Source organism: Hyalella azteca, unplaced genomic scaffold, assembly GCF_000764305.2.
Source record: "Hyalella azteca isolate HAZT.00-mixed unplaced genomic scaffold, Hazt_2.0.2 contig12009, whole genome shotgun sequence".
Classification (NCBI taxonomy): Eukaryota; Metazoa; Arthropoda; class Malacostraca; order Amphipoda; family Hyalellidae; genus Hyalella; species Hyalella azteca.
In genome coordinates, this window is record NW_025941981.1 from 22,539 (window position 1) to 41,793 (window position 19,255).

Genomic DNA, 19,255 nt, shown 5'->3' on the forward strand with positions numbered 1-19,255 from the left:
ATTGAACAAATAATTCGACAATAAAAATAACGATGCATTATTTCCCGCAGCATCATAAAACGTTCGTAAGCATACAATTTTTGATGCAATTCAAATTACATAATAGTTTTTCATTGATTTATTTATTTTATTGGTGCAATTTACTCCCCATTGAACAAAGTAAAAGTTCAACAGGTAATAAGAACGATGTGCGTTTAGCAAATTGAGTGGCTGTATTAATTAAAATAGTGCTATATTTTTCACGCTACCTCGGCGTATACTGGGCATGTATTAACTATACCACACACACCTCTCAGTTGTTATGAAATTTCAAAGTATCAATTCGCACTCTACTGCAGTGTATAATACGCACGTGTTAACAGCTCACGCACCATTCAACCGTATTGGAGCCGAAACTATTAATTTGCACTCTACTATACAGCGTATATAATACGCAAGTGTAACGGCGCATGCACCATTCAGCGTTATTGGAGCTGAAAGTATCGGTTCACACTCTACTGCAGCGTATTACTAGTATTAATACGCATGTATTAATACTGTGGTGAGGGAGTGAGGGACTGTGTGAATTCCTTGTATTAATTACCACTCCTGGCGTCTGGTGAGTCTCTGGCCTGCCGGTGGACGTATTTCCTGCACCGATCTGTGGGCAGTGTGAGTATTAATTTTGTATTAATATGAGTAGAAATAACATTAATATTGTATTAATATGATTGGAAATAATATTAATATTGTGATTAAAGAGGAAATAATGATATTGTATTATTATTTATAATTACAATATTGATATCGTATTAATATTAATAAATTCAACATCAATATTGCATCAATAATAATAAATACAATAATGATTTTGTATTATTATTGATAAATACAATATTGGTATAATATTAATATTAATAAATTCAGTATTAATAATGCAGCAATATTGATAAATACAATATTAATATTGTATCAATATTAATATATACAAAATTGACGTTGAATTAATACTAATAAATTCAATATTAATATTGTATTAATTTACGCTCTACAGCGACAATACCAATCACATTCTCTTCTGTATTGAAGGCTGCACTTCATTATATTGTGAGTACTTGTGCGGTATATTGTACAACAATGAAAAAAATTACAATCGCCTTTGCTTCCGGATTGCATGCTTTACTCCATTACGATGTGACACACTGTATCACCGAGAGAAATGTGTGAGACATTGTACAAATAGCTATGCACTTTTCCCCAAGTGAAGGTGAACCTCACCCGGTCGCCTAGGCAGAATGGCTTATGACAAATTCAATGACATATGACTAACTGAATTTTTTTAATGGGTCATATGGATCCATTCAGCAAAAAAAACGTATTTTAATTGGAAGAATTCAAGTGTTTATTATATAAAAACTATTAAATTATGTTCGTGGAAATTACTTACGTCTTGTTACTTATTTAATATACCTCTTCAGAATAAATATTATCGGAGATTGTCTAAGCATTATTGACCTCTTACACAAGATAAAGTAAATATCACGTTAATACCTCATTGAAAATCTAAACGATTATTATATTAAGCACCATTTGTAACATTTTTTTAACAATTAATTAATTAGCTTCAAGCTAAATAAATTAATTCGGAAAGGCTACTCTAATTCAATTCGCGCTGAAATGTTTTTTCTGATTTGATGTTAGCGGCAGATTTGTTTGAAAATAGCATCAGGACTTTGGTATCAAAGTTATAGATTTATCATTACTGTTTGCAATGATACAACGTCAATAAAAATACACAAACATGATTATTTAACCGCCACTCTAGATCAATGTTGGGGTTGTTTTATTCTGTTTATAATACAATTTAGACTGGCTACCAACAGGTCTATGATATATAAAAGCAAAAAGTAAATTTCATTTCTCAGCTTATTACAAATCAATTGTGAAGAATGTTACGATATCACAGGTTTTAACTTTCATAAGGTCAAACTATTGTTATACAGAATTTCAATTAATTCTGTGATACTCAGCACTCATTTAGTTCAAACTTTTAGTCTAAACCTTGCATTTGCTCAAGCCTAAATTATCACTAAGTGAAATGAGATAATTTTTCCATATAGTAATGCACTTTTTTAGCGCATTTTCTCATTTATGGAAAAAAGGTGCTTTTGTGCTCGTCATGTTCGCCCATCCGTCCGTCCGTCTGTCTGTCTGTCCGTCCTTCTGTACGTCCGTCCTTCTGTACGTCCGTCCGTCCGTCTATCCGTGACTTCACGTTTTCGTCGACGAGAAAATGCGCTCTCTGTCACTCACTGCAGTGAGTACTGAGTTATATTTTTCCGTAGTGTAGGTCATTCTGACACGGTTTGGACCGACACAACGGTTTTTCAGGGCTACGTGCAGAAAGTGTGTAACTACTTGGACATACGATCCATTTATTTTTTTGATTGTTGTATGCCACTGCATTTTCCTACCCGCATTCCTGCCGTGCATACCGGACCCCCCCTTCCCCCCCACCCTCCCACCACCACACCTGTTTACCCTCCACCTCAACCACACCTGTTCACTCGCAACGTAACCAATCCTAGCCATTGAATATAATTTTCATCGAACTGAAAATATTTTAATGGGAAATTTGAAGACATGCTTTCTAAATGTACTCTAAATTTAATATTAACTACTTCATGTTTTCTTCTAGTTCTAAATACGAACTAATTGTTTAATAAATTAGCATAATATTTTCTTATGCTAAAATTAATGAATTATGAAATTTGACCCATTTACTGAATTTATTAATTATAGAAATAATTAAAGTAACTCTGAAATGATGTAATCAATTTTCCACTGTAGGATGTGTCGGCAGGGTAATGCTCGAAAGTCTACGGTAAGCTAACTTTACATTACAGTTAAATTAAATTCCGCTTACTACTTATGATGAATTTTAACCCTTAATCGACCACACATTTTGACAGCGAAAAATGCCACATAGCATCCATACTTCTTCAGTGAAATTTACTCATCGAAAAAATTCGACAATGTGCATCTGGTCAGAGCGCAGCTTGTAATTAAAGTCGATATATATTTCCAATTGGAGAATGAGCTTCATGCATAAACAAAACCGCTATTTTGAAAGGTGACATATACATACAGCTAGACACTGAAGGTTTAAGTTTGAAGGAATGAAGATTAGGTTTTTTAAGTCAGCCACTTAACGACTTACTAATCGCAGGAACAAAATATTATTGAAGCGTCCATTTGAAAGTAGGACTATTAGTAAACTCATATATTGCCTGCATAATCCGGTTATCAGAGTATCAGAGGCGATTGATAGGTCCTGTGACGATTGATTGTCCATTAGTTGGTGTGTCCATGTTCAGGGTTACAGGGATTGAGTTGCCTCTTTCGGTTACCAAATCTTCTGCTTCCGCACGTGTTCTCCTTCTTAACCCTCTGCCGCGTGACACGAGTAACCGGAGCAATATTGTCACAAGCCTACTTCTAAAAAAGGATACGTTCTAGTGAGCGCAAAATGACTTGAGTAATCAATTGAGTAATCAATTAAAGTAAACTAACATCAAAAGATCCTCAAATCCAGTAAATAATTTGTTATATTCTTTGTTGCTGGATCTTGTGATGTTAGTGTAACTATTTTTAGCGAACCTTTTGTTAGCTTAGTTTTCATAGTCTATTTTTTATGCGCTCCTATGATTTGCTTGTTTATCCGACCTTAAGAGTGTGTAGATAGCCGACAACGTATCAATAGTTTCATGTTAGCTCACTTCGTAACCCACGTCAAAACTGCCACAATATTTCGGTGCGTAGATTTATGTCTTCATATAAGTTGTTTATTGTTGTGATTATTATTTGTTATATTTGAATATTATAAGCATACAATGAAGTCTATTAGCGCTAATATATTTGTTTGTTCTTACAGATACAACCTTTTAATCCAATAAACGGGATATTTGTTGTTGAAACCGTGGTTATCCTTAAAAACGCGGACTTACGTCAAACCAAAACCCAACAAAACGAACAGCGTTTTACGGTTAGTTTACTTTAATTAATTACCCAAGTAAAAGAATATGTATTCTTCCTCTTCTTTCTTTTTCTTCGCAATTTAATTAAGATATATCTTTTTTAGTAATATTGCTGTATTGTCGGCTTATGTTTACTACATATATAAGGTACATGCAGTAAGTTAGTAAGTAAGTAATGCAGAAAGTTTAGACTTGTCCCTCATCTCGTGGACCGCGCATGTCACGCGTGTCAACGCAGTTGAGAAGGAGAACGCGCGGTAGCAGATTTGGCTACCGAAAGCGGCAACTAAAGCCATGTAATCCTGGACGTGGACACACCAAGCCGACATCGGACCTATCAATCGCCTCCGATACTCTGATAGCCCACATGAACTGGACCTCAATGACTTTCCTTTCATTCGACCGCCTGCCAATCCCATCACACTGCAAGCTCACTATCATCCGATAGTCAGCTAAAGCTGATGGGCAAAATTATTTCTGAAACCGTATACATTGCGGGAACCGTATACTTGCTGAAATCGTATACATTGCTGAAATTTTCACTTTCACAAATTTTCCCACAGAGATGCAGAGAGCCGAGCAAATTCCGTCAAATTTTTATCACCAATCAGAGCGCTGCAATGCAGCGGTCGCCCAGGGCCACCGCCAAATCTAGAACCGAAATATCTTATCATCTTCATCAAACTTAGGATCATAGTCCGCATGAATCAATGCATCCCATATATTATTGACCTGAATACAAAATATGAACTCAGTTGAGAAATATTTTGACAAATAAAACTGTAAAACTTGCTATTTCACTTGAAGTTAGTTAAATTCCCAGCCGATTTCGTTTAAGCGGTTACTAATTTTAATGTATTCTGGGAGAAAATATTTTTTATTTTGAAATTAAAATGGCTTCTGTGTTAAAGAGAATAAAATTTATTAAAATAGACGTTACGTCATTTTCACGAAATCTTTACCTGGAATACACTCAAAAAGGTTTTAAATAGTATGAAAAGGTGTTGAATAGTATGGATGTTTGTCAGGTGATCTTGTCAGGCATTCCCGGGCAGTCCAAGGCGTCCGTCAACATGTCGTCCCTCTTCCTCGCCTACATCCTATCCAGGTGACTAACAGTGCTGGCTGAATCATGTTTATTCGGCACCGCTGAAGTATGTTGCTCCATGCACTGAATACATAAAGCAAATTTCATTAATTGGCCCTGAATAGCAATACATTTCAGTGCAAACACATTTCGCCCTCGTATTAACTACTACCGAGCTTTGGTGCATTAATTAAGTTTATTTTAAAGCAAAATGCAAGCTCTACGTATGGCGTATGCCATATAGACCTGCAAAGTGCTAAATCTTACCCAGGGTGTGGTGGTGGTAGTGGTTTGGTGCCACTATGAAAGAGATGAAAAAAGCATGAGTGGCCAGACAGAGGAAGGAGAAATGGAATAGGCAGTAGATGAAAATATGCGCTTTGCGCATAATTTGGTTGGCTTAGTTTATGGGTGTAGGTTTGGGTAGGGTGGAGGATGAGAGGGAACCTGTCAGGACTTGATTGATCTCAATGAGGGAGTGAAGGGTGAATTTTTGTGGTTCTGTATTTACGGTTTGAATTTAAATAAAAAGAAATACAGTTTTTTGTAACTTCCTATTTACCCGCGCTCCATTTTTAAGGGTGAATTTATGGTAATGAAGGTGGTGATGATAATGAGAGTGGTGATGATGATGAGCAGGGTTGCCAGACGTTTTTTTTGTAGACAAATTCCACGATTCAGTTTATTTTTTCAATTGCGTTGGCCGGCTAAAATTTATGATAGGGGTGCTTCCTATTTAAGTTATAGAAACTGCACAGAAAAAGGAGTTTTGCACCCAAACACACCTATTTACTAGTATATATTGAATTTTGGCCTTTTTTGCTTGCGGATTTGGCACTTTTTTAAAGCCATATGACAACCTTGATGATAAGAATGAGTTACTCGAAAGTCTACCAACGGACAATCGTAGGTTAGGAATTGAAGTTGCTGGTTGGCGGTAGGTTTTTGCAAAGTCTTTCGTGTAAGTAACTGGGTGATTTTTCGTCTGTCAGTAATCGTAGTCGGAGTTCCGGCCATAGCACCTGCCCTAACAAAATTTAGAGCCGCCCCAGCTTCTGGTAACCCAAATCAGAAGCTGCCGCGCCTGTAAATTTTCACTGGGTGGGAGCGTTCATTGGATAACAGACGACCGAGCGCAAACGGACCGGGGTGTAGGTGGTTAGGGTGTGGATGTTGTTACGTGAACAGTGGTTGAGGTGAGGAACCTAATGCGCGTTGTTTGGGGCTTATAGATGACTGATATTTCCTTGAAGTGGCGTCTGGTGAAAATATTAGTTGGTCAAAGAGCTGAGGATCGTGTATTTTCATTGTAGACAATGTTTTACGAGCTCGTTAGTGGAGAACTGTATATGTGGCAGTTATGTTGCATTGATCGTGTGATGTTCGTGAAGGTATGAAACTGGACCAGTGGGCATGAAAACCCTGGAAGATGTTAAAAGGAGGGAATGGTGTAGAATCCAAACCCCGCGTGCGCCAGTTAAAATACAATAGCAAAGAAGCCACGGGATAAGCCATGTGTTGAAGACGGTGGGATGCGCGCAGGTGTGACGGTGTATGGGCCAAGTGTTCAAAGTCGTGAGTGCATTCATGCTACATTCACGGCTTTTTTCATCGAACTAAAACCTCCATTTTGCTCCATATTGTTTCGTAATTCAAATAATGCATTATTTTATTCTCATTTCATTTTGGAGCCGAAATGATTATTTAATACTTGTTAATGATGATAACAATTAAGTGGTACCTTTCATCCTGTACCTTAACTATTTTTTCAGCCCGTCACGAGTGTCTAATAAAGATATGCCTATGAATTTCGTAGAGCCTATGAATCTAGTGCTTATAGTCATTTTATCCGTTCCTATCCTTTCTTGTGTCTATTTATTTTTCGCTTGCTATTAATCTGACGTTCGACGTGCCCTCGAAGTTCGTTTGAACCAGTGTAGTGTTAGACATTTTGCGACTTTTATTTTGTAATAAAATCATAATTTACCTTTACCTTGGCAACACCGTTAGGAAGTTAACGTCGCGCACACAATTTTCTCGTTAATCATTATCGTTCGGCTGATCCCCGATGCGATTTAGTTTAAGCTCTAATAGGCTCCTTTTTATTGTCTGAATAATTGTTATGTTGTATTATTATTTCTTTATTCATCTTCAACGACGATTATCTATTCGATTACTCTTCAACAGATACGCACGTTGCCAAGGGTATTATTATTTACACTATTTTTCCATAGATTAATATTTATATCCAAAGCCCACCTTGTTGTTAATTTGCCTTGCATTAAAATCTCAGTTTCAGTCGTTTTCATTTACAATCCTGTTGTTTTACTCTGTGGGTAATGACTGGCACTTACCCCATACCAGACGCCACGATAAATGCTTCGTAGAATAATAATAATATGACGACCGGATACTAGATAAATTTTTCCTGTAAAGAATTCACTTGTACATTATTTTTTAATCGCCTGTTTTTGTTGAGTGTGTTCAAGTTCGCTTCCTCTAATTATTAATAAATTACGATTGTTTCATCCATAAGACTCGATTACTATGAGAAGAGTTCGTGCTTAAGGTTACTTATGGTATTTAGTACTTATTTGTTTTTAAATGATTAGTATTGTCTAGTCATTCTACTGAAGGGCTTGTTTTGTGAACACTCGTTTAGTATTTATTAAAAAAAAACTAATGTGTCTTTTTACGATGTCTTTTACATTTAAAGGTAAAAGTTTTTATGGCACTGTCAATTGAAACACGCACACACTATTCATACCTTAATTCCATTCACGTATTCTTATCTGAAATAGAAAAATAACTTAAAAATTGCTGTTTTATAACCCTCGATTCCAGTTAACCCTGATTCCAGTTAATCCATTAAACCTGATTTATCCTCACAGGAAAAGACTCCATGCAGTTAACGTTGATTCCCATTTCCATTCCTCTTGACCTTTAGCATGCCAAGCATTATTTTGCTGTAATATGTACGACTTTGCACTTATATTAGATTATTATCATATACTTTAGAATATATGTTTCTTGCTCGATCGTGCACACTGCTTTTCGTGGTCGACGAACGTAGCTTACTGATTTCATATTTTCATTTTAACGTAAATAATCAGAATTCTGAAAAATTGCCGGAATTAACTCATATTTTTAAGTTTTATTATCATGTCACTTCTAGAATCTAATGTACTTTCCTCATATGGATAAATGAAAGAAAATATCATACTTCGAGATTTATGAACGATTTACCTTGCCAATTACTACAACGGCTTCTTCTTTCCCCAATATGAGCAATTTATAAGTCGCTGAACGCATCGATTTAGGAATATGCAGAAGTAAGCTTCATGGCATGCAAACAATATTTTGATATTTTTCCAATTTCCTGCAAATAAAATTTGATATAACATTTGAATCAATGCCCTTAGCGAAGTGTCCTGATGCCTTAATGCAATTCCTCTAATGAAGCTCAAGATATTTTGGTCCATATTGACAAAAAATGTTTACAGCTTAACTACGAGTGCAAGTAAAGAATTTGTTAGCCATAATTTAATTTTGAATCTACCAAATACCGCTCCAAATAATTGCTAACGGCATCTTTCGCATTATTCACAAATTGAATGCAAAGATTTTATATTATTATTACTAGTTGGTTTCATCAGAATATTTTATGCATTTGTAATCAATGCTCGTTTTTCTCTTTATTTCATTCACGCAAAAATTGTAAATGCAGCCACCTTTGTCATGAACATCCTTGGTGTAATTTTAGTTCAATTAATATTTGGCATTGTCTATAGGAACTTTAACAGTAGCCTTTGTTGAAGTAGATATGTAACTAATTGTTGTTTACATCGTAATTGTAGAGGTTGTGGATGATAGTATTTTATTTCTGTCAATTTCACAGGTGGAAGAGTTCGTCAGATTTCTTTGCCCACTTTCGAAAATCTAATTCATTTATAAGTTTCGATATTTTTTTAATATAAATGGTAGGCACTGAACGATAGAAATGTTGCAAGAATTTTTTATTCTATTCTCTAATCAGTCTAATGTAACGTTTTGTACAAATAAAGTGGCATTTACATTCATTTATCTTCATTATGAAGCAATTCTAATTCAGTTTATATATTGATTTTTTTAGTTCTGTTTATTGATACATTCTTGGATCCCAACGTTTATATATTAAAAGTATCTTTGGCTACGCTTGTACATTTATATTAATTTGAAGTTTTAATTAAATTAATTCTCCAAAAAGAGAGAAAATAAGGCTAGTATATTTCAAAGTTGGTGTTATAAATTTGACTCTGTCGGTTTGAATCATAACAAAAACTGCAGATGGCTGATGAATGAATGAACAATAAGGAAGTGATTCTATGTAAGAGCTTGTGGAGACTTGTATTTATTGAAGCAGCATCCTGTTTTCTTATTAATTGTATTATGCTTTGTGCTGACTAGCTTCTTAGCTCTCAATTTGTTTTGGTAGCGATTAGCTGGTACATTTACAAGTTTAAAAGCTGCTCGTCGCTTATTCTATATGGCACTCCCATTTTTTCACTGGCCAAGTAGAATATTTTTTCTACAAGAGGTTAGCTAACAATATTATGAAATAGTGAACTAAAGTTCATTTTTTACACCGATAGCAGTAGATGAAGAGTAAAATAGCAATTGACGAAATGTTTTTAGGTTTTCATGAGGGTTCAGAAATGTGTGAAATAAAAATATGTATTTTATTCATATTTTCCGTCTACGTCCATCTACTTCGTCCACCCGTCTACGTCCATCTACTCCGTTCATTCTTATTTCCGACAATACGTCCATCTCACCCAATACTCTTCGTATTGTCCATCTACTCCTCGTATTGTCCATCTACTCCTCGCATTGTCCATCTACTCCTCGTATTGTCCATCTACTCCTCGCATTGTCCATCTACTACTTGCATTGTCCATCTACTCCTCATTTTTTACCCAAACCCCACCCACCTCCAGCTGCCAGATCAACTGTCCGTGAGGGTACAGACGTGTCAAGACTCCATCCCTCTACTCCTCTCTATCACGCACGTCTCTGACGACCCTCGTCCTCCCCTGAACACGTCCCCTCATATCGTCCACAACAGAGCTGCCCTCCAGTGAAAATTTACAGACGCGGCAGCTTCTGATTTGGATTACTAGAAGCTGGGGCGACTCTAAATTTTGTTACCCAGTGAAAATTTACAGACGCGACAGCTTCTGATTTGGATTACCAGAAGCTGGGGCGACTCTAAATTTTGTTACCCAGTGAAAATTTACAGACGCAGCAGCTTCTGATTTGGACTACCAGAAGCTGGGGCGACTCTAAATTTTGTTAGGGGCCAGTCTCCACGCCTGGCTCAAGAGGCTACAGTTCAAAATGGGACAAATTGAACTGCAGTTCTACTTCATGTAGAACTTAGTTCTACTCCGGCGGCCACTCAGTTCTACCCCATGTAGAATTCGATGCGAAACTTCACCATGTTTTGCTCCATGTCAAAAGTGAGAAGTGCCATAAATGTTGAAGATAATAATCATCATAATAAGATCCCGCCCTTGCATCATTGTGGCGCTGTCGAAGCAGCGTGATTTTAAAAATTTCCGTATGAGGCTGAGCATTTAGATGCTATGTAAATTAAAGTAGCATCATTTATTTGAATTTGGTCAGCTGTGTCGTATATATTTAAAGAGATGTGATAATTTACGAAGGTGCAAGGAGTTACGGCAGTGCGTTAATTAGCTGAGATTTGGGCGTTTTATGTAAAAATTTGCGTCAATTTAGTAATTTATTTTTACGCTGGAATTTTTGGTTTTTTATTTATTAATTTTTTTTGTTGGAGTAATTTTTAGGTGATCCTGGGGAATTTAATGTGAGGGTGGCATTCTCAATCTTGTGGGTAATTACGATGGCGATGAAATTAATTTTAACCTTGTGAGAAAAATTAGTGATTTTGTTTGTGTATATTTTCTGTTGACATCAAATGTGTTGTATGTATCTCGGTTACTTGAGTGTTCGTTCGCTTATAATAACTGGAATTTTAGGGAGCAAAAATATTACGAATGATTAATGTGCATTGATTGTTTTTTTGTTCCTGTCAGCTTATTATGTTGAAAAATATTTGTCATAATAAAAGAAAAGTGTGAGAATATACATGATAGCAATGATGGATTTTTTATGCGAGATATTAAAATAATACGAATGATGAAACATTTAAAATATTATTATAGTGATAATTGTTTATTGGCGATCATTAGGTTGTTCAAATCTTATTCATTAGTTGAACTTCAACGTGAAAGTTCAATGCATCTAATGCTGTGAGTTGTAGATATTTATTCTTAAAAATTTTATGTATATATAATACTCGTACATCATTTCATTCCTGTCGGGTAAAAATTTCTCTAGTGTTTTTATATGAGATTAAGAGAATCTTCATGTCTCGTCATCGTCCATCGTTCGGCGATAAATGGAGTTTTTGCGGTAGCCAAAGAATTCATAGCGCGAGCCTTCATTAGATATTCAAATAGCGAATTTTACAGCATTATTTTACAAATATCATTAGTGAATATTGTTCTTTGAGATTAAAGGTCGATGAAATTCTATACGGGATTGCAATACTACTGATATATTTTTATAAATCATCTCCATATGTCACTCAAATTACTTGGTAAAAAATGTAAAATAAACGAATTCCAAATCCTTACAAAATGATAAAATTAAAAATGCAGTGAGTGACAGAGAGCGCATATTCTCAAAATCGACGGAAACGTGAAGTCACGGACGGACGGACGGACATGACGAGCACAATAGCGTATTTTTTCCATAAACTAGAAAATGCGCTAAAAAATACTTAACTGAAGCTAAACTGGCATAATACAGTTTTTAAAAAAAGCGGCAAGCAGCAGAGTCATTAGCAGCTTCCATCTGTCGACAAACTGTTAGACAAGAGCAGCGGTTGTCTGCAGTTCTCGCCAAAAATGTTAGTCGAGAACGAAACTCTACCGCAGTCGGTGTCCTCTAAGTGGAACCTGTGTAAAAAATTCCTACCGTTGTACATGACTATTAGAAACGAACGTCGAAAAACTGGAAAGCCTTAGCAATGTCATTGATGTAATTGTTGCTTAGAATCAATGTCATCAAATAATAATAACGATTGCTCTAAAGATATTATTTTGAGGTTCATCCTAAGGTTTTAACTACTCGCATTAATTAATGCTTTGAATGCACTGGATAAAATAACAACCCGACTAAAATTAAAATTAGAACCGTGGTAGCTCTTTGGCATTAATCATCACGAACCTCGTTAAGAACTATACACTGAAGATATCAGTATCTCCATAATTCACATGGATGAAAAATCTGTAAGGAAGCTACGAGAGGTGCCTGTGGATTTTGATTTCTTACCATCACCCGTATATCAAATGAAAATTAATTAAATCTCAAAGCCAAATTTCCACTGAAAAAGCTAACAATTCAGAACTTTGAATTAGTTTGAAAAATAGAGAACATTGCGTGCAGATCAGAATCGTGTTCAAGAAACATTACAACGGTGGCAAATTTAATGAGTTGAAAGTAACCCCGGAGCATTAAAAAAAGTATCAATCTGCATAAGATAGCAATTGAAGGGAAAATTTGATTGACGCTAACCTCGGGTCATCTTCCTTCTTCTAATATTTTTTTTTTCATTTCGAAGATTTTGGACATTGCGTTTTTCGTTTTATATCTTTTGGACCTTGCGGACGATTGGTGGCGTTAAGATGAATATTTTACTTGTCATTACCGTATGCACTGTCCCGTATTTTTGGACTGCGAATGGTAAGTATAGCTGTTATTACTTATCCTGCAAATTTTATAATTGATTTAAAGTTATAATTTGGCTAACATTATGATACTTTTCAATTAAAAAACTGTCATTTCTCAAAAATTTCAAATTTTTTGAAATAAATGTTCATAGTTTGCTTAATGGCATGTAAGTTTACACTGATACCAATTTTATAGAATATTAATAATTACTCACACGGTATACTAATTATTTTACAGGCTGGCAGCGGCTTACCTACACCAATCCTGTAATGAACCACTTACAGGAAGACGGAAAATCTCATCTCATTCCCTCAAATGACCGAAATGCCGAGGTGTGGCCAACGAAATATTCGCACGAGTCTTCCAAAAACGTGAATTCTGGTCAGGGAATTGCATCAAAAATTTATGAATTGTCCCGAAAATTGAATTTTAAGTCAGTGCCACACTTATCGAATGATCATGAAAGGTTGATGAATGAAAATGAATTAACAACTAAAGTTCATCTCGGGACAACGTCTCATGTCACTGACAATCGAGAAAGCGTAAGAAATGAAGAAAAAGTTGCTATTGAATCGTGGAATGAATCGCCAGTTTATTTTGAAAATATTTCAAGTATATCAGAAAAAGCGGTGATTCATCCCCAAAAGTCAGAAGACGAAACAAAACTTTCCTCGGACGTATTTTCTTCGACCAAAACAACAGACCAAGAGATTGGGTCTCCGAGCAGAAAAAAGTTATTACAATATAAGGATACTTCCTTGCTCATTTCCAGCTACCGTACAATCAATAACAAAGAATACGATCAAGTGAAAAAATTTTCCAATAGACCAGCAAACTTATCCACATTCATGCATTTAAATAACAATCCATTTTATGACAATATGACTTATGAAAATTCTTCCCGGAAAACTAAACAAATCCAAATAATGATCAACCAATCACAAAATCAGGAGCAACACCAAGGCTACGGCGGCTATCCTGCACCCAATTTTGTACGGTTAAAGCATCCGATTTTTAAACGCCCTCACTTGACTGGCTCACTACGTCCGTATAAAGAGCAAGTTCACTTAGCCCGTCCATACTATCATTCAAACGCCGTGCTCGTTCCCGTTTCTCTATTAAACCAATCCAAACTGAGTTCTTCACATACCCTTAATCTGAGCAAGGAAATTCAACCCTATCCTGTTCTTCCATTGCATTTTTTTAACAAAAACAGCAGCAATTCCAATACCTTGTCAATAATTTCTAATGGTGCTGAAAATTCACAAAAAACAATTCCTCTAGGATTATTAAAGCGACCCTTGTTTGTTTACAAACCAGCTGGTATCAGACCGGGGTATAGGCCCAGACCTGGTCTCTACCAGCTTATCAGACCACCACTAGTAACCATGGTCACTACGCTTATAGCTACTTCAACTATCATAGTTGAAACCCCTTTATCTTCCTTTACATCATCGACAATACTTTCATACACTAATCAGGTATCAACAAGCATCACTTCAATATCTAGTCCTAGCAGTACCTCAAATTTTTCTGTTTCTTCATCAAATGATAAGTCTTCTACTATCAATAGTTCTGATTCAATGACAAGTACAACTTTGATTTCATCTGTCATAGAAACCACTTTGTTGCCGACTTCTCTTTCCATGGTTTTCTCCTCGTTGCCAACAGCTTCATCACCAATTTATTCCTCTCTACTTCCAGTAACTATAAACACAACAGAAACTTCTTCTGCTCCAATAACTTGGTCATCTGTTTCATTACTTACTACAACTGCATCAGTAATTTCAACATCGGAGTTTATCACTTCAACATCGACTTCAACAGAGTCATCGTCTTTAGTCTCAGTAACTATTACCTCCACGGTAACTGAAACTTTTATATCAACATCATATATTTCACTTACGACATCACCTACCGTCGTAGTGTCCTCTGCATCAACAACATCAACAGAACCCTCAATAACAACACAAACAGCAGCCACATCAACTTCAGTTTTAACATTAACTAAAACGACAACATTAGTTTCATTATCAACAACTGACACTTTAACTTCAGGTGTTTCTATAACTACTACATTCCCTTCGATCGCACCATCAATTACATCTACATCAACTACAAGTATGGTAACTTCAACTGATACTCCTACTTTAACAACCACTCATGCATCGACTTCTGTGTTTTCATCTTCAACCAATGCAACTACTTCAGTTACATCTTCAACTCCTGACATACCGATTTCTTCTTTATCATCTTCAACCAGTGTAACTCCTCCAGTTACATCTTCAACTCCTGACATAACGATTTCTTCTTTATCATCTTCAACCAGTGTAACTCCTTCAGTTACATCTTCAACTCCTGACATACCGATTTCTTCTTTATCATCTTCAACCAGTGTAACTCCTTCAGTTACATCTTCAATTCCTGACATGTCGATTTCTTCTTTATCATCTTCAACCAGTGTATCTCCTTCAGTTACATCTTCAACTCCTGACATACCGATTTCTTCTTTAATATCCTCAACCACTCAATTTTCTCTGGTCTCATCTTCAATTACAGATGAATCTACTACTAATCTATCAACTTCATCCAATTCATCTATTTCAACCGCATCTTCAACTACTGATGCATCGATATCGACATCGATTTCATCGGCAACAGACTCACTTACCTCATTGATTTCATACACCACCGGTATATCGTCCACATTCGCACCCACACTGCCCTTTGATGTATCCATGATGTTAACTGGGACATCCACATTAACCTCTGATGCATTAACATTGTTCTCTGAAGCGACCACATTGTCCTCTGGAGCGTCAACATTGCCCTCTGTAGCGTCCACATTGTCCTCTGGAGCGACCACATTGTCCTCTGAAGCGTCAACATTGTCCTCTGTAGTGACAACATTGTCCTCTGAAGCGTCAACATTGTCCTCTGGAGCGACCACATTGTCCTCTGGGGCATCCACATTGTCTTCTGGAGCGTCCGCATTGTCCTCTGGAGCGACCATATTGTCCTCTGAAGTATCCACATTGTCCTCTGAAGCATCCACATTGTCCTCTGAAGCGACCACATTGTCCTCTGAAGCGTCAACATTGGCTTCTGAAGCATCCACATTGTCCTCTGAAGCGTCAACTTTGTCCTCTGAAGCGTCCACATTGTCCTCTGGAACGAGCACATTGTCCTCTGAAGCGTCAACATTGTCCTCTGGAGCACCCACATTGTCCTCTGGAACGTCCACATTGTCCTCTGAAGAATCCACATTGTCCTCTGAAGCGTCCACATTGTCCTCTGGAGCGTCCACATTGTCCTCTGAAGCGTCCACTTTGTCCTCTAGAGCATCCACGTTGTCCTCTGAAGCGTCCACATTGTCCTCTGAAGCGCCTAAATTGTCCTCTGAAGCGCCTACATTGTCCTCTGGAGTGTCCACATTGTCCTCTGAAGCATCCACATTGTCCTCTGGAGCGTCCACATTGTCATCTGAAGCATCCACATTGTCCTCTGGAGCGTCAACGTTGTCCTCTGAAGCGTCCACATTGTCATCTGAAGCATCCACATTGTCCTCTGAAGCGTCCACATTGTCCTCTGGAGCGACCACATTGTCCTCTGGAGCGTCAACATTGTCCTCTGAAGCGTCCACATTGTCCTCTGGAGCAACCACGTTGTTATCTGAAGCGTCAACATTGTCCTCTGGGGCATCCACTTTGTCCTCTGAAGCATCCACATTGTCCTCTGAAGCGTCAACATTTTCCTCTGAAGCGTCCACATTGTCCTCAGAAGCATCCACATTGTCCTCTGGAGCGTCAACATTGTCCTCTGAAGCGTCCACATTGTCCTCTGATGCGTCAACATTATCGTCTGAAGCATCCACATTGTTCTCTGGAGCAACCACATTGTCCTCTGAAGCGTCAACATTGTCCTCTGAAGCATCCACATTGTCCTCTGACGCGTCAACATTGTCCTCTGAAGCGTCCACATTGTCCTCTGAAGCGCCTACATTGTCCTCTGAAGCGCCCACATTGTCCTCTGGAGTGTCCACATTTTCCTCTGAAGCGCCTACATTGTCCTCTGGAGCGTCCACATTGTCATCTGAAGCATCCACATTGTCCTCTAGAGCGTCAACGTTGTCCTCTGAAGCGTCCACATTGTCCTCTGAAGCATCCACATTGTTCTCTGAAGCTTCCACATTGTCCTCTGGAGCTACCACATTGTTTTCTGGAGCGTCAACATTGTCCTCTGAAGCGTCCACATTGTCCTCTGGAGCGACCACATTGTTCTCTGAAGCGTCAACATTGTCCTCTGGAGCGTCGACATTGTCCTCTGAAGCGTCCACATTGTCCTCTGGAGCGTCCACATTGTCCTCTAGAGCGACCACATTGCCCTCTGAAGTATCCACATTGTACTCTGGAGCGTCAACATTGTCCTCTGAAGCGTCCACATTGTCCTCTGATGCGTCAACATTGTCCTCTGAAGCGTCCACATTATCATCTGAAGCATCAACATTGTTCTCTGGAGCGACCACATTGTCCTCTGAAGCGTCAACATTGTCCTCTGAAGCATCCACATTGTCCTCTGAAGCGTCAACATTGTCCTCTGAAGCGTCCACATTGTCCTCTGAAGCACCCACATTGTCCTCTGAAGCGTCTGTTTTGTCCTCAGAAGCGTCAACATTATCCTCTGAAGCGTCCAAATTGTCCTCTGAAGCATCCACATTGTCCTATGAAGCGTCGACATTGTCCTCTGGAGCGACCACAATGTCCTCTGAAGCGTCAACATTGTCCTCTGGAGCGTCCACATTGTCCTCTGAAGCATCCACATTGTCCTCTGAAGCGTCCACATTGTCCTCTGGAGCGACCACATTGTCCTCTGAAGCGTCAACATTGTCCTCTGGAGCTACCACATTGTTTTCTGGAGCGTCAACGTTGTCCTCTGAAGCATCCACATTGTCCTCTGAAGCGTCAACATTGTCCTCTGAAGCGTCCACATTGTCCTCTGGAGCGACCACAATGTCCTCTGAAGCGTCAACATTGTCCTCTGGAGCTACCACATTGTTTTCTGGAGCGTCAACATTGTCCTCTGAAGCATCCACATTGTCCTCTGAAGCGTCAACATTGTCCTCTGAAGCGTCCACATTGTCCTCTGAAGCATCCACATTGTCCTCTGAAGCGTCCACATTGTCCTCTGGAGCGACCACAATGTCCTCTGAAGCGTCAACATTGTCCTCTGGAGCGTACACATTGTCCTCTGAAGCATCCACATTGTCCTCTGAAGCGTCCACATTGTCCTCTGGAGCGACCACATCACCACCACACCCAGCACCACCACCACCACAACACCCACCACCACCACCACCAAGGCCCCGTCACGTCCTTTGGTTCAGATAGTCCCCCACCGTCGCTGACGTCTGAGGCTGACGTCTGAGGCTGACGTCTGAGACTGACTCGTTGATTGATGAAGCTAATTTAGTTGATTATTTAAAATTTATTCAGTGTCTCAGTTTTCATTTAATAAAATCATCCCTCGCAAGTATTCTTTACGAAATTGTTCAATTACCGTAGTTATTTTTTTACAATTCCCAATTACATTTTTCAACTGACACAAGCGACTCTTATATGATTTCCTGACAAATTTATCTTGACAAATTTAAATTTCAAACCTTTGAGTTTTAGGAATTTCAGAGAATACATTTACAAATTCTTTATATTTCATATTTTGAGCACTGAATGTTCTGCATCAGTATTGACTCTGACCAAAATTAAGCAAGATAATATATTACGCCATTTTACGGAAGCGCAAATTTTTACATTTTGTGATATTATGTAATACATGATTAAACGGAAGATATTTCTTCGTTATTGTGATGTAAACTATATAAACTCATATGTAATTTAAATATTTATCAAAAACATTTCAGATATGGTATTAACTTATTCACATGATTTTCGATTAATTTTTACTAAATTTAGCATACAACCTTAAATCTTCTTCATTGAATTGAAATACCACTTAGAATACTTCAAGAAACTCTAAAAAGAGAAGAAATAATCTTTTAGGGGATACCATAATTTCTTGTGCTGAATATAATTATCTTGTCTATTAAAATTACTTGAATAAAAATTGCATTTTTTTGACTGTAATAAAGTTTTCCACCATTTAATTAATCATATGAATGGAAAGACATAATATAGTCTTATAGTGTATGTACATATAATTTGTGCATGACCGTAATTTTCTATGGTTTATCAAAATACCAGATTGTAATTTTAAATAATTTTGTTTGGAGTGTTTATTTATTGATGCACAGAAATTTTATGAACAGACGTTATGTTTAACCTTTACTTAATAAAATGGT

General features: G+C 37.5%; 1 protein-coding gene across 1 annotated transcript; it reads left to right on the forward strand.

Annotated features, from left to right (window-relative positions):
* Window positions 1-5,029: 5,029 nt before the first annotated feature.
* Window positions 5,030-18,662, forward strand: LOC108675674 (serine-rich adhesin for platelets-like). Its single transcript, XM_018163702.1, has 5 exons — window positions 5,030-5,124; window positions 14,518-14,765; window positions 14,827-14,958; window positions 15,697-18,184; window positions 18,641-18,662. The coding sequence occupies exons 1-5, from the start codon at window positions 5,030-5,032 to the stop codon at window positions 18,660-18,662; spliced, it is 2,985 nt and encodes a 994-aa protein (XP_018019191.1).
* The last annotated feature ends 593 nt before the right edge of the window (window positions 18,663-19,255 follow it).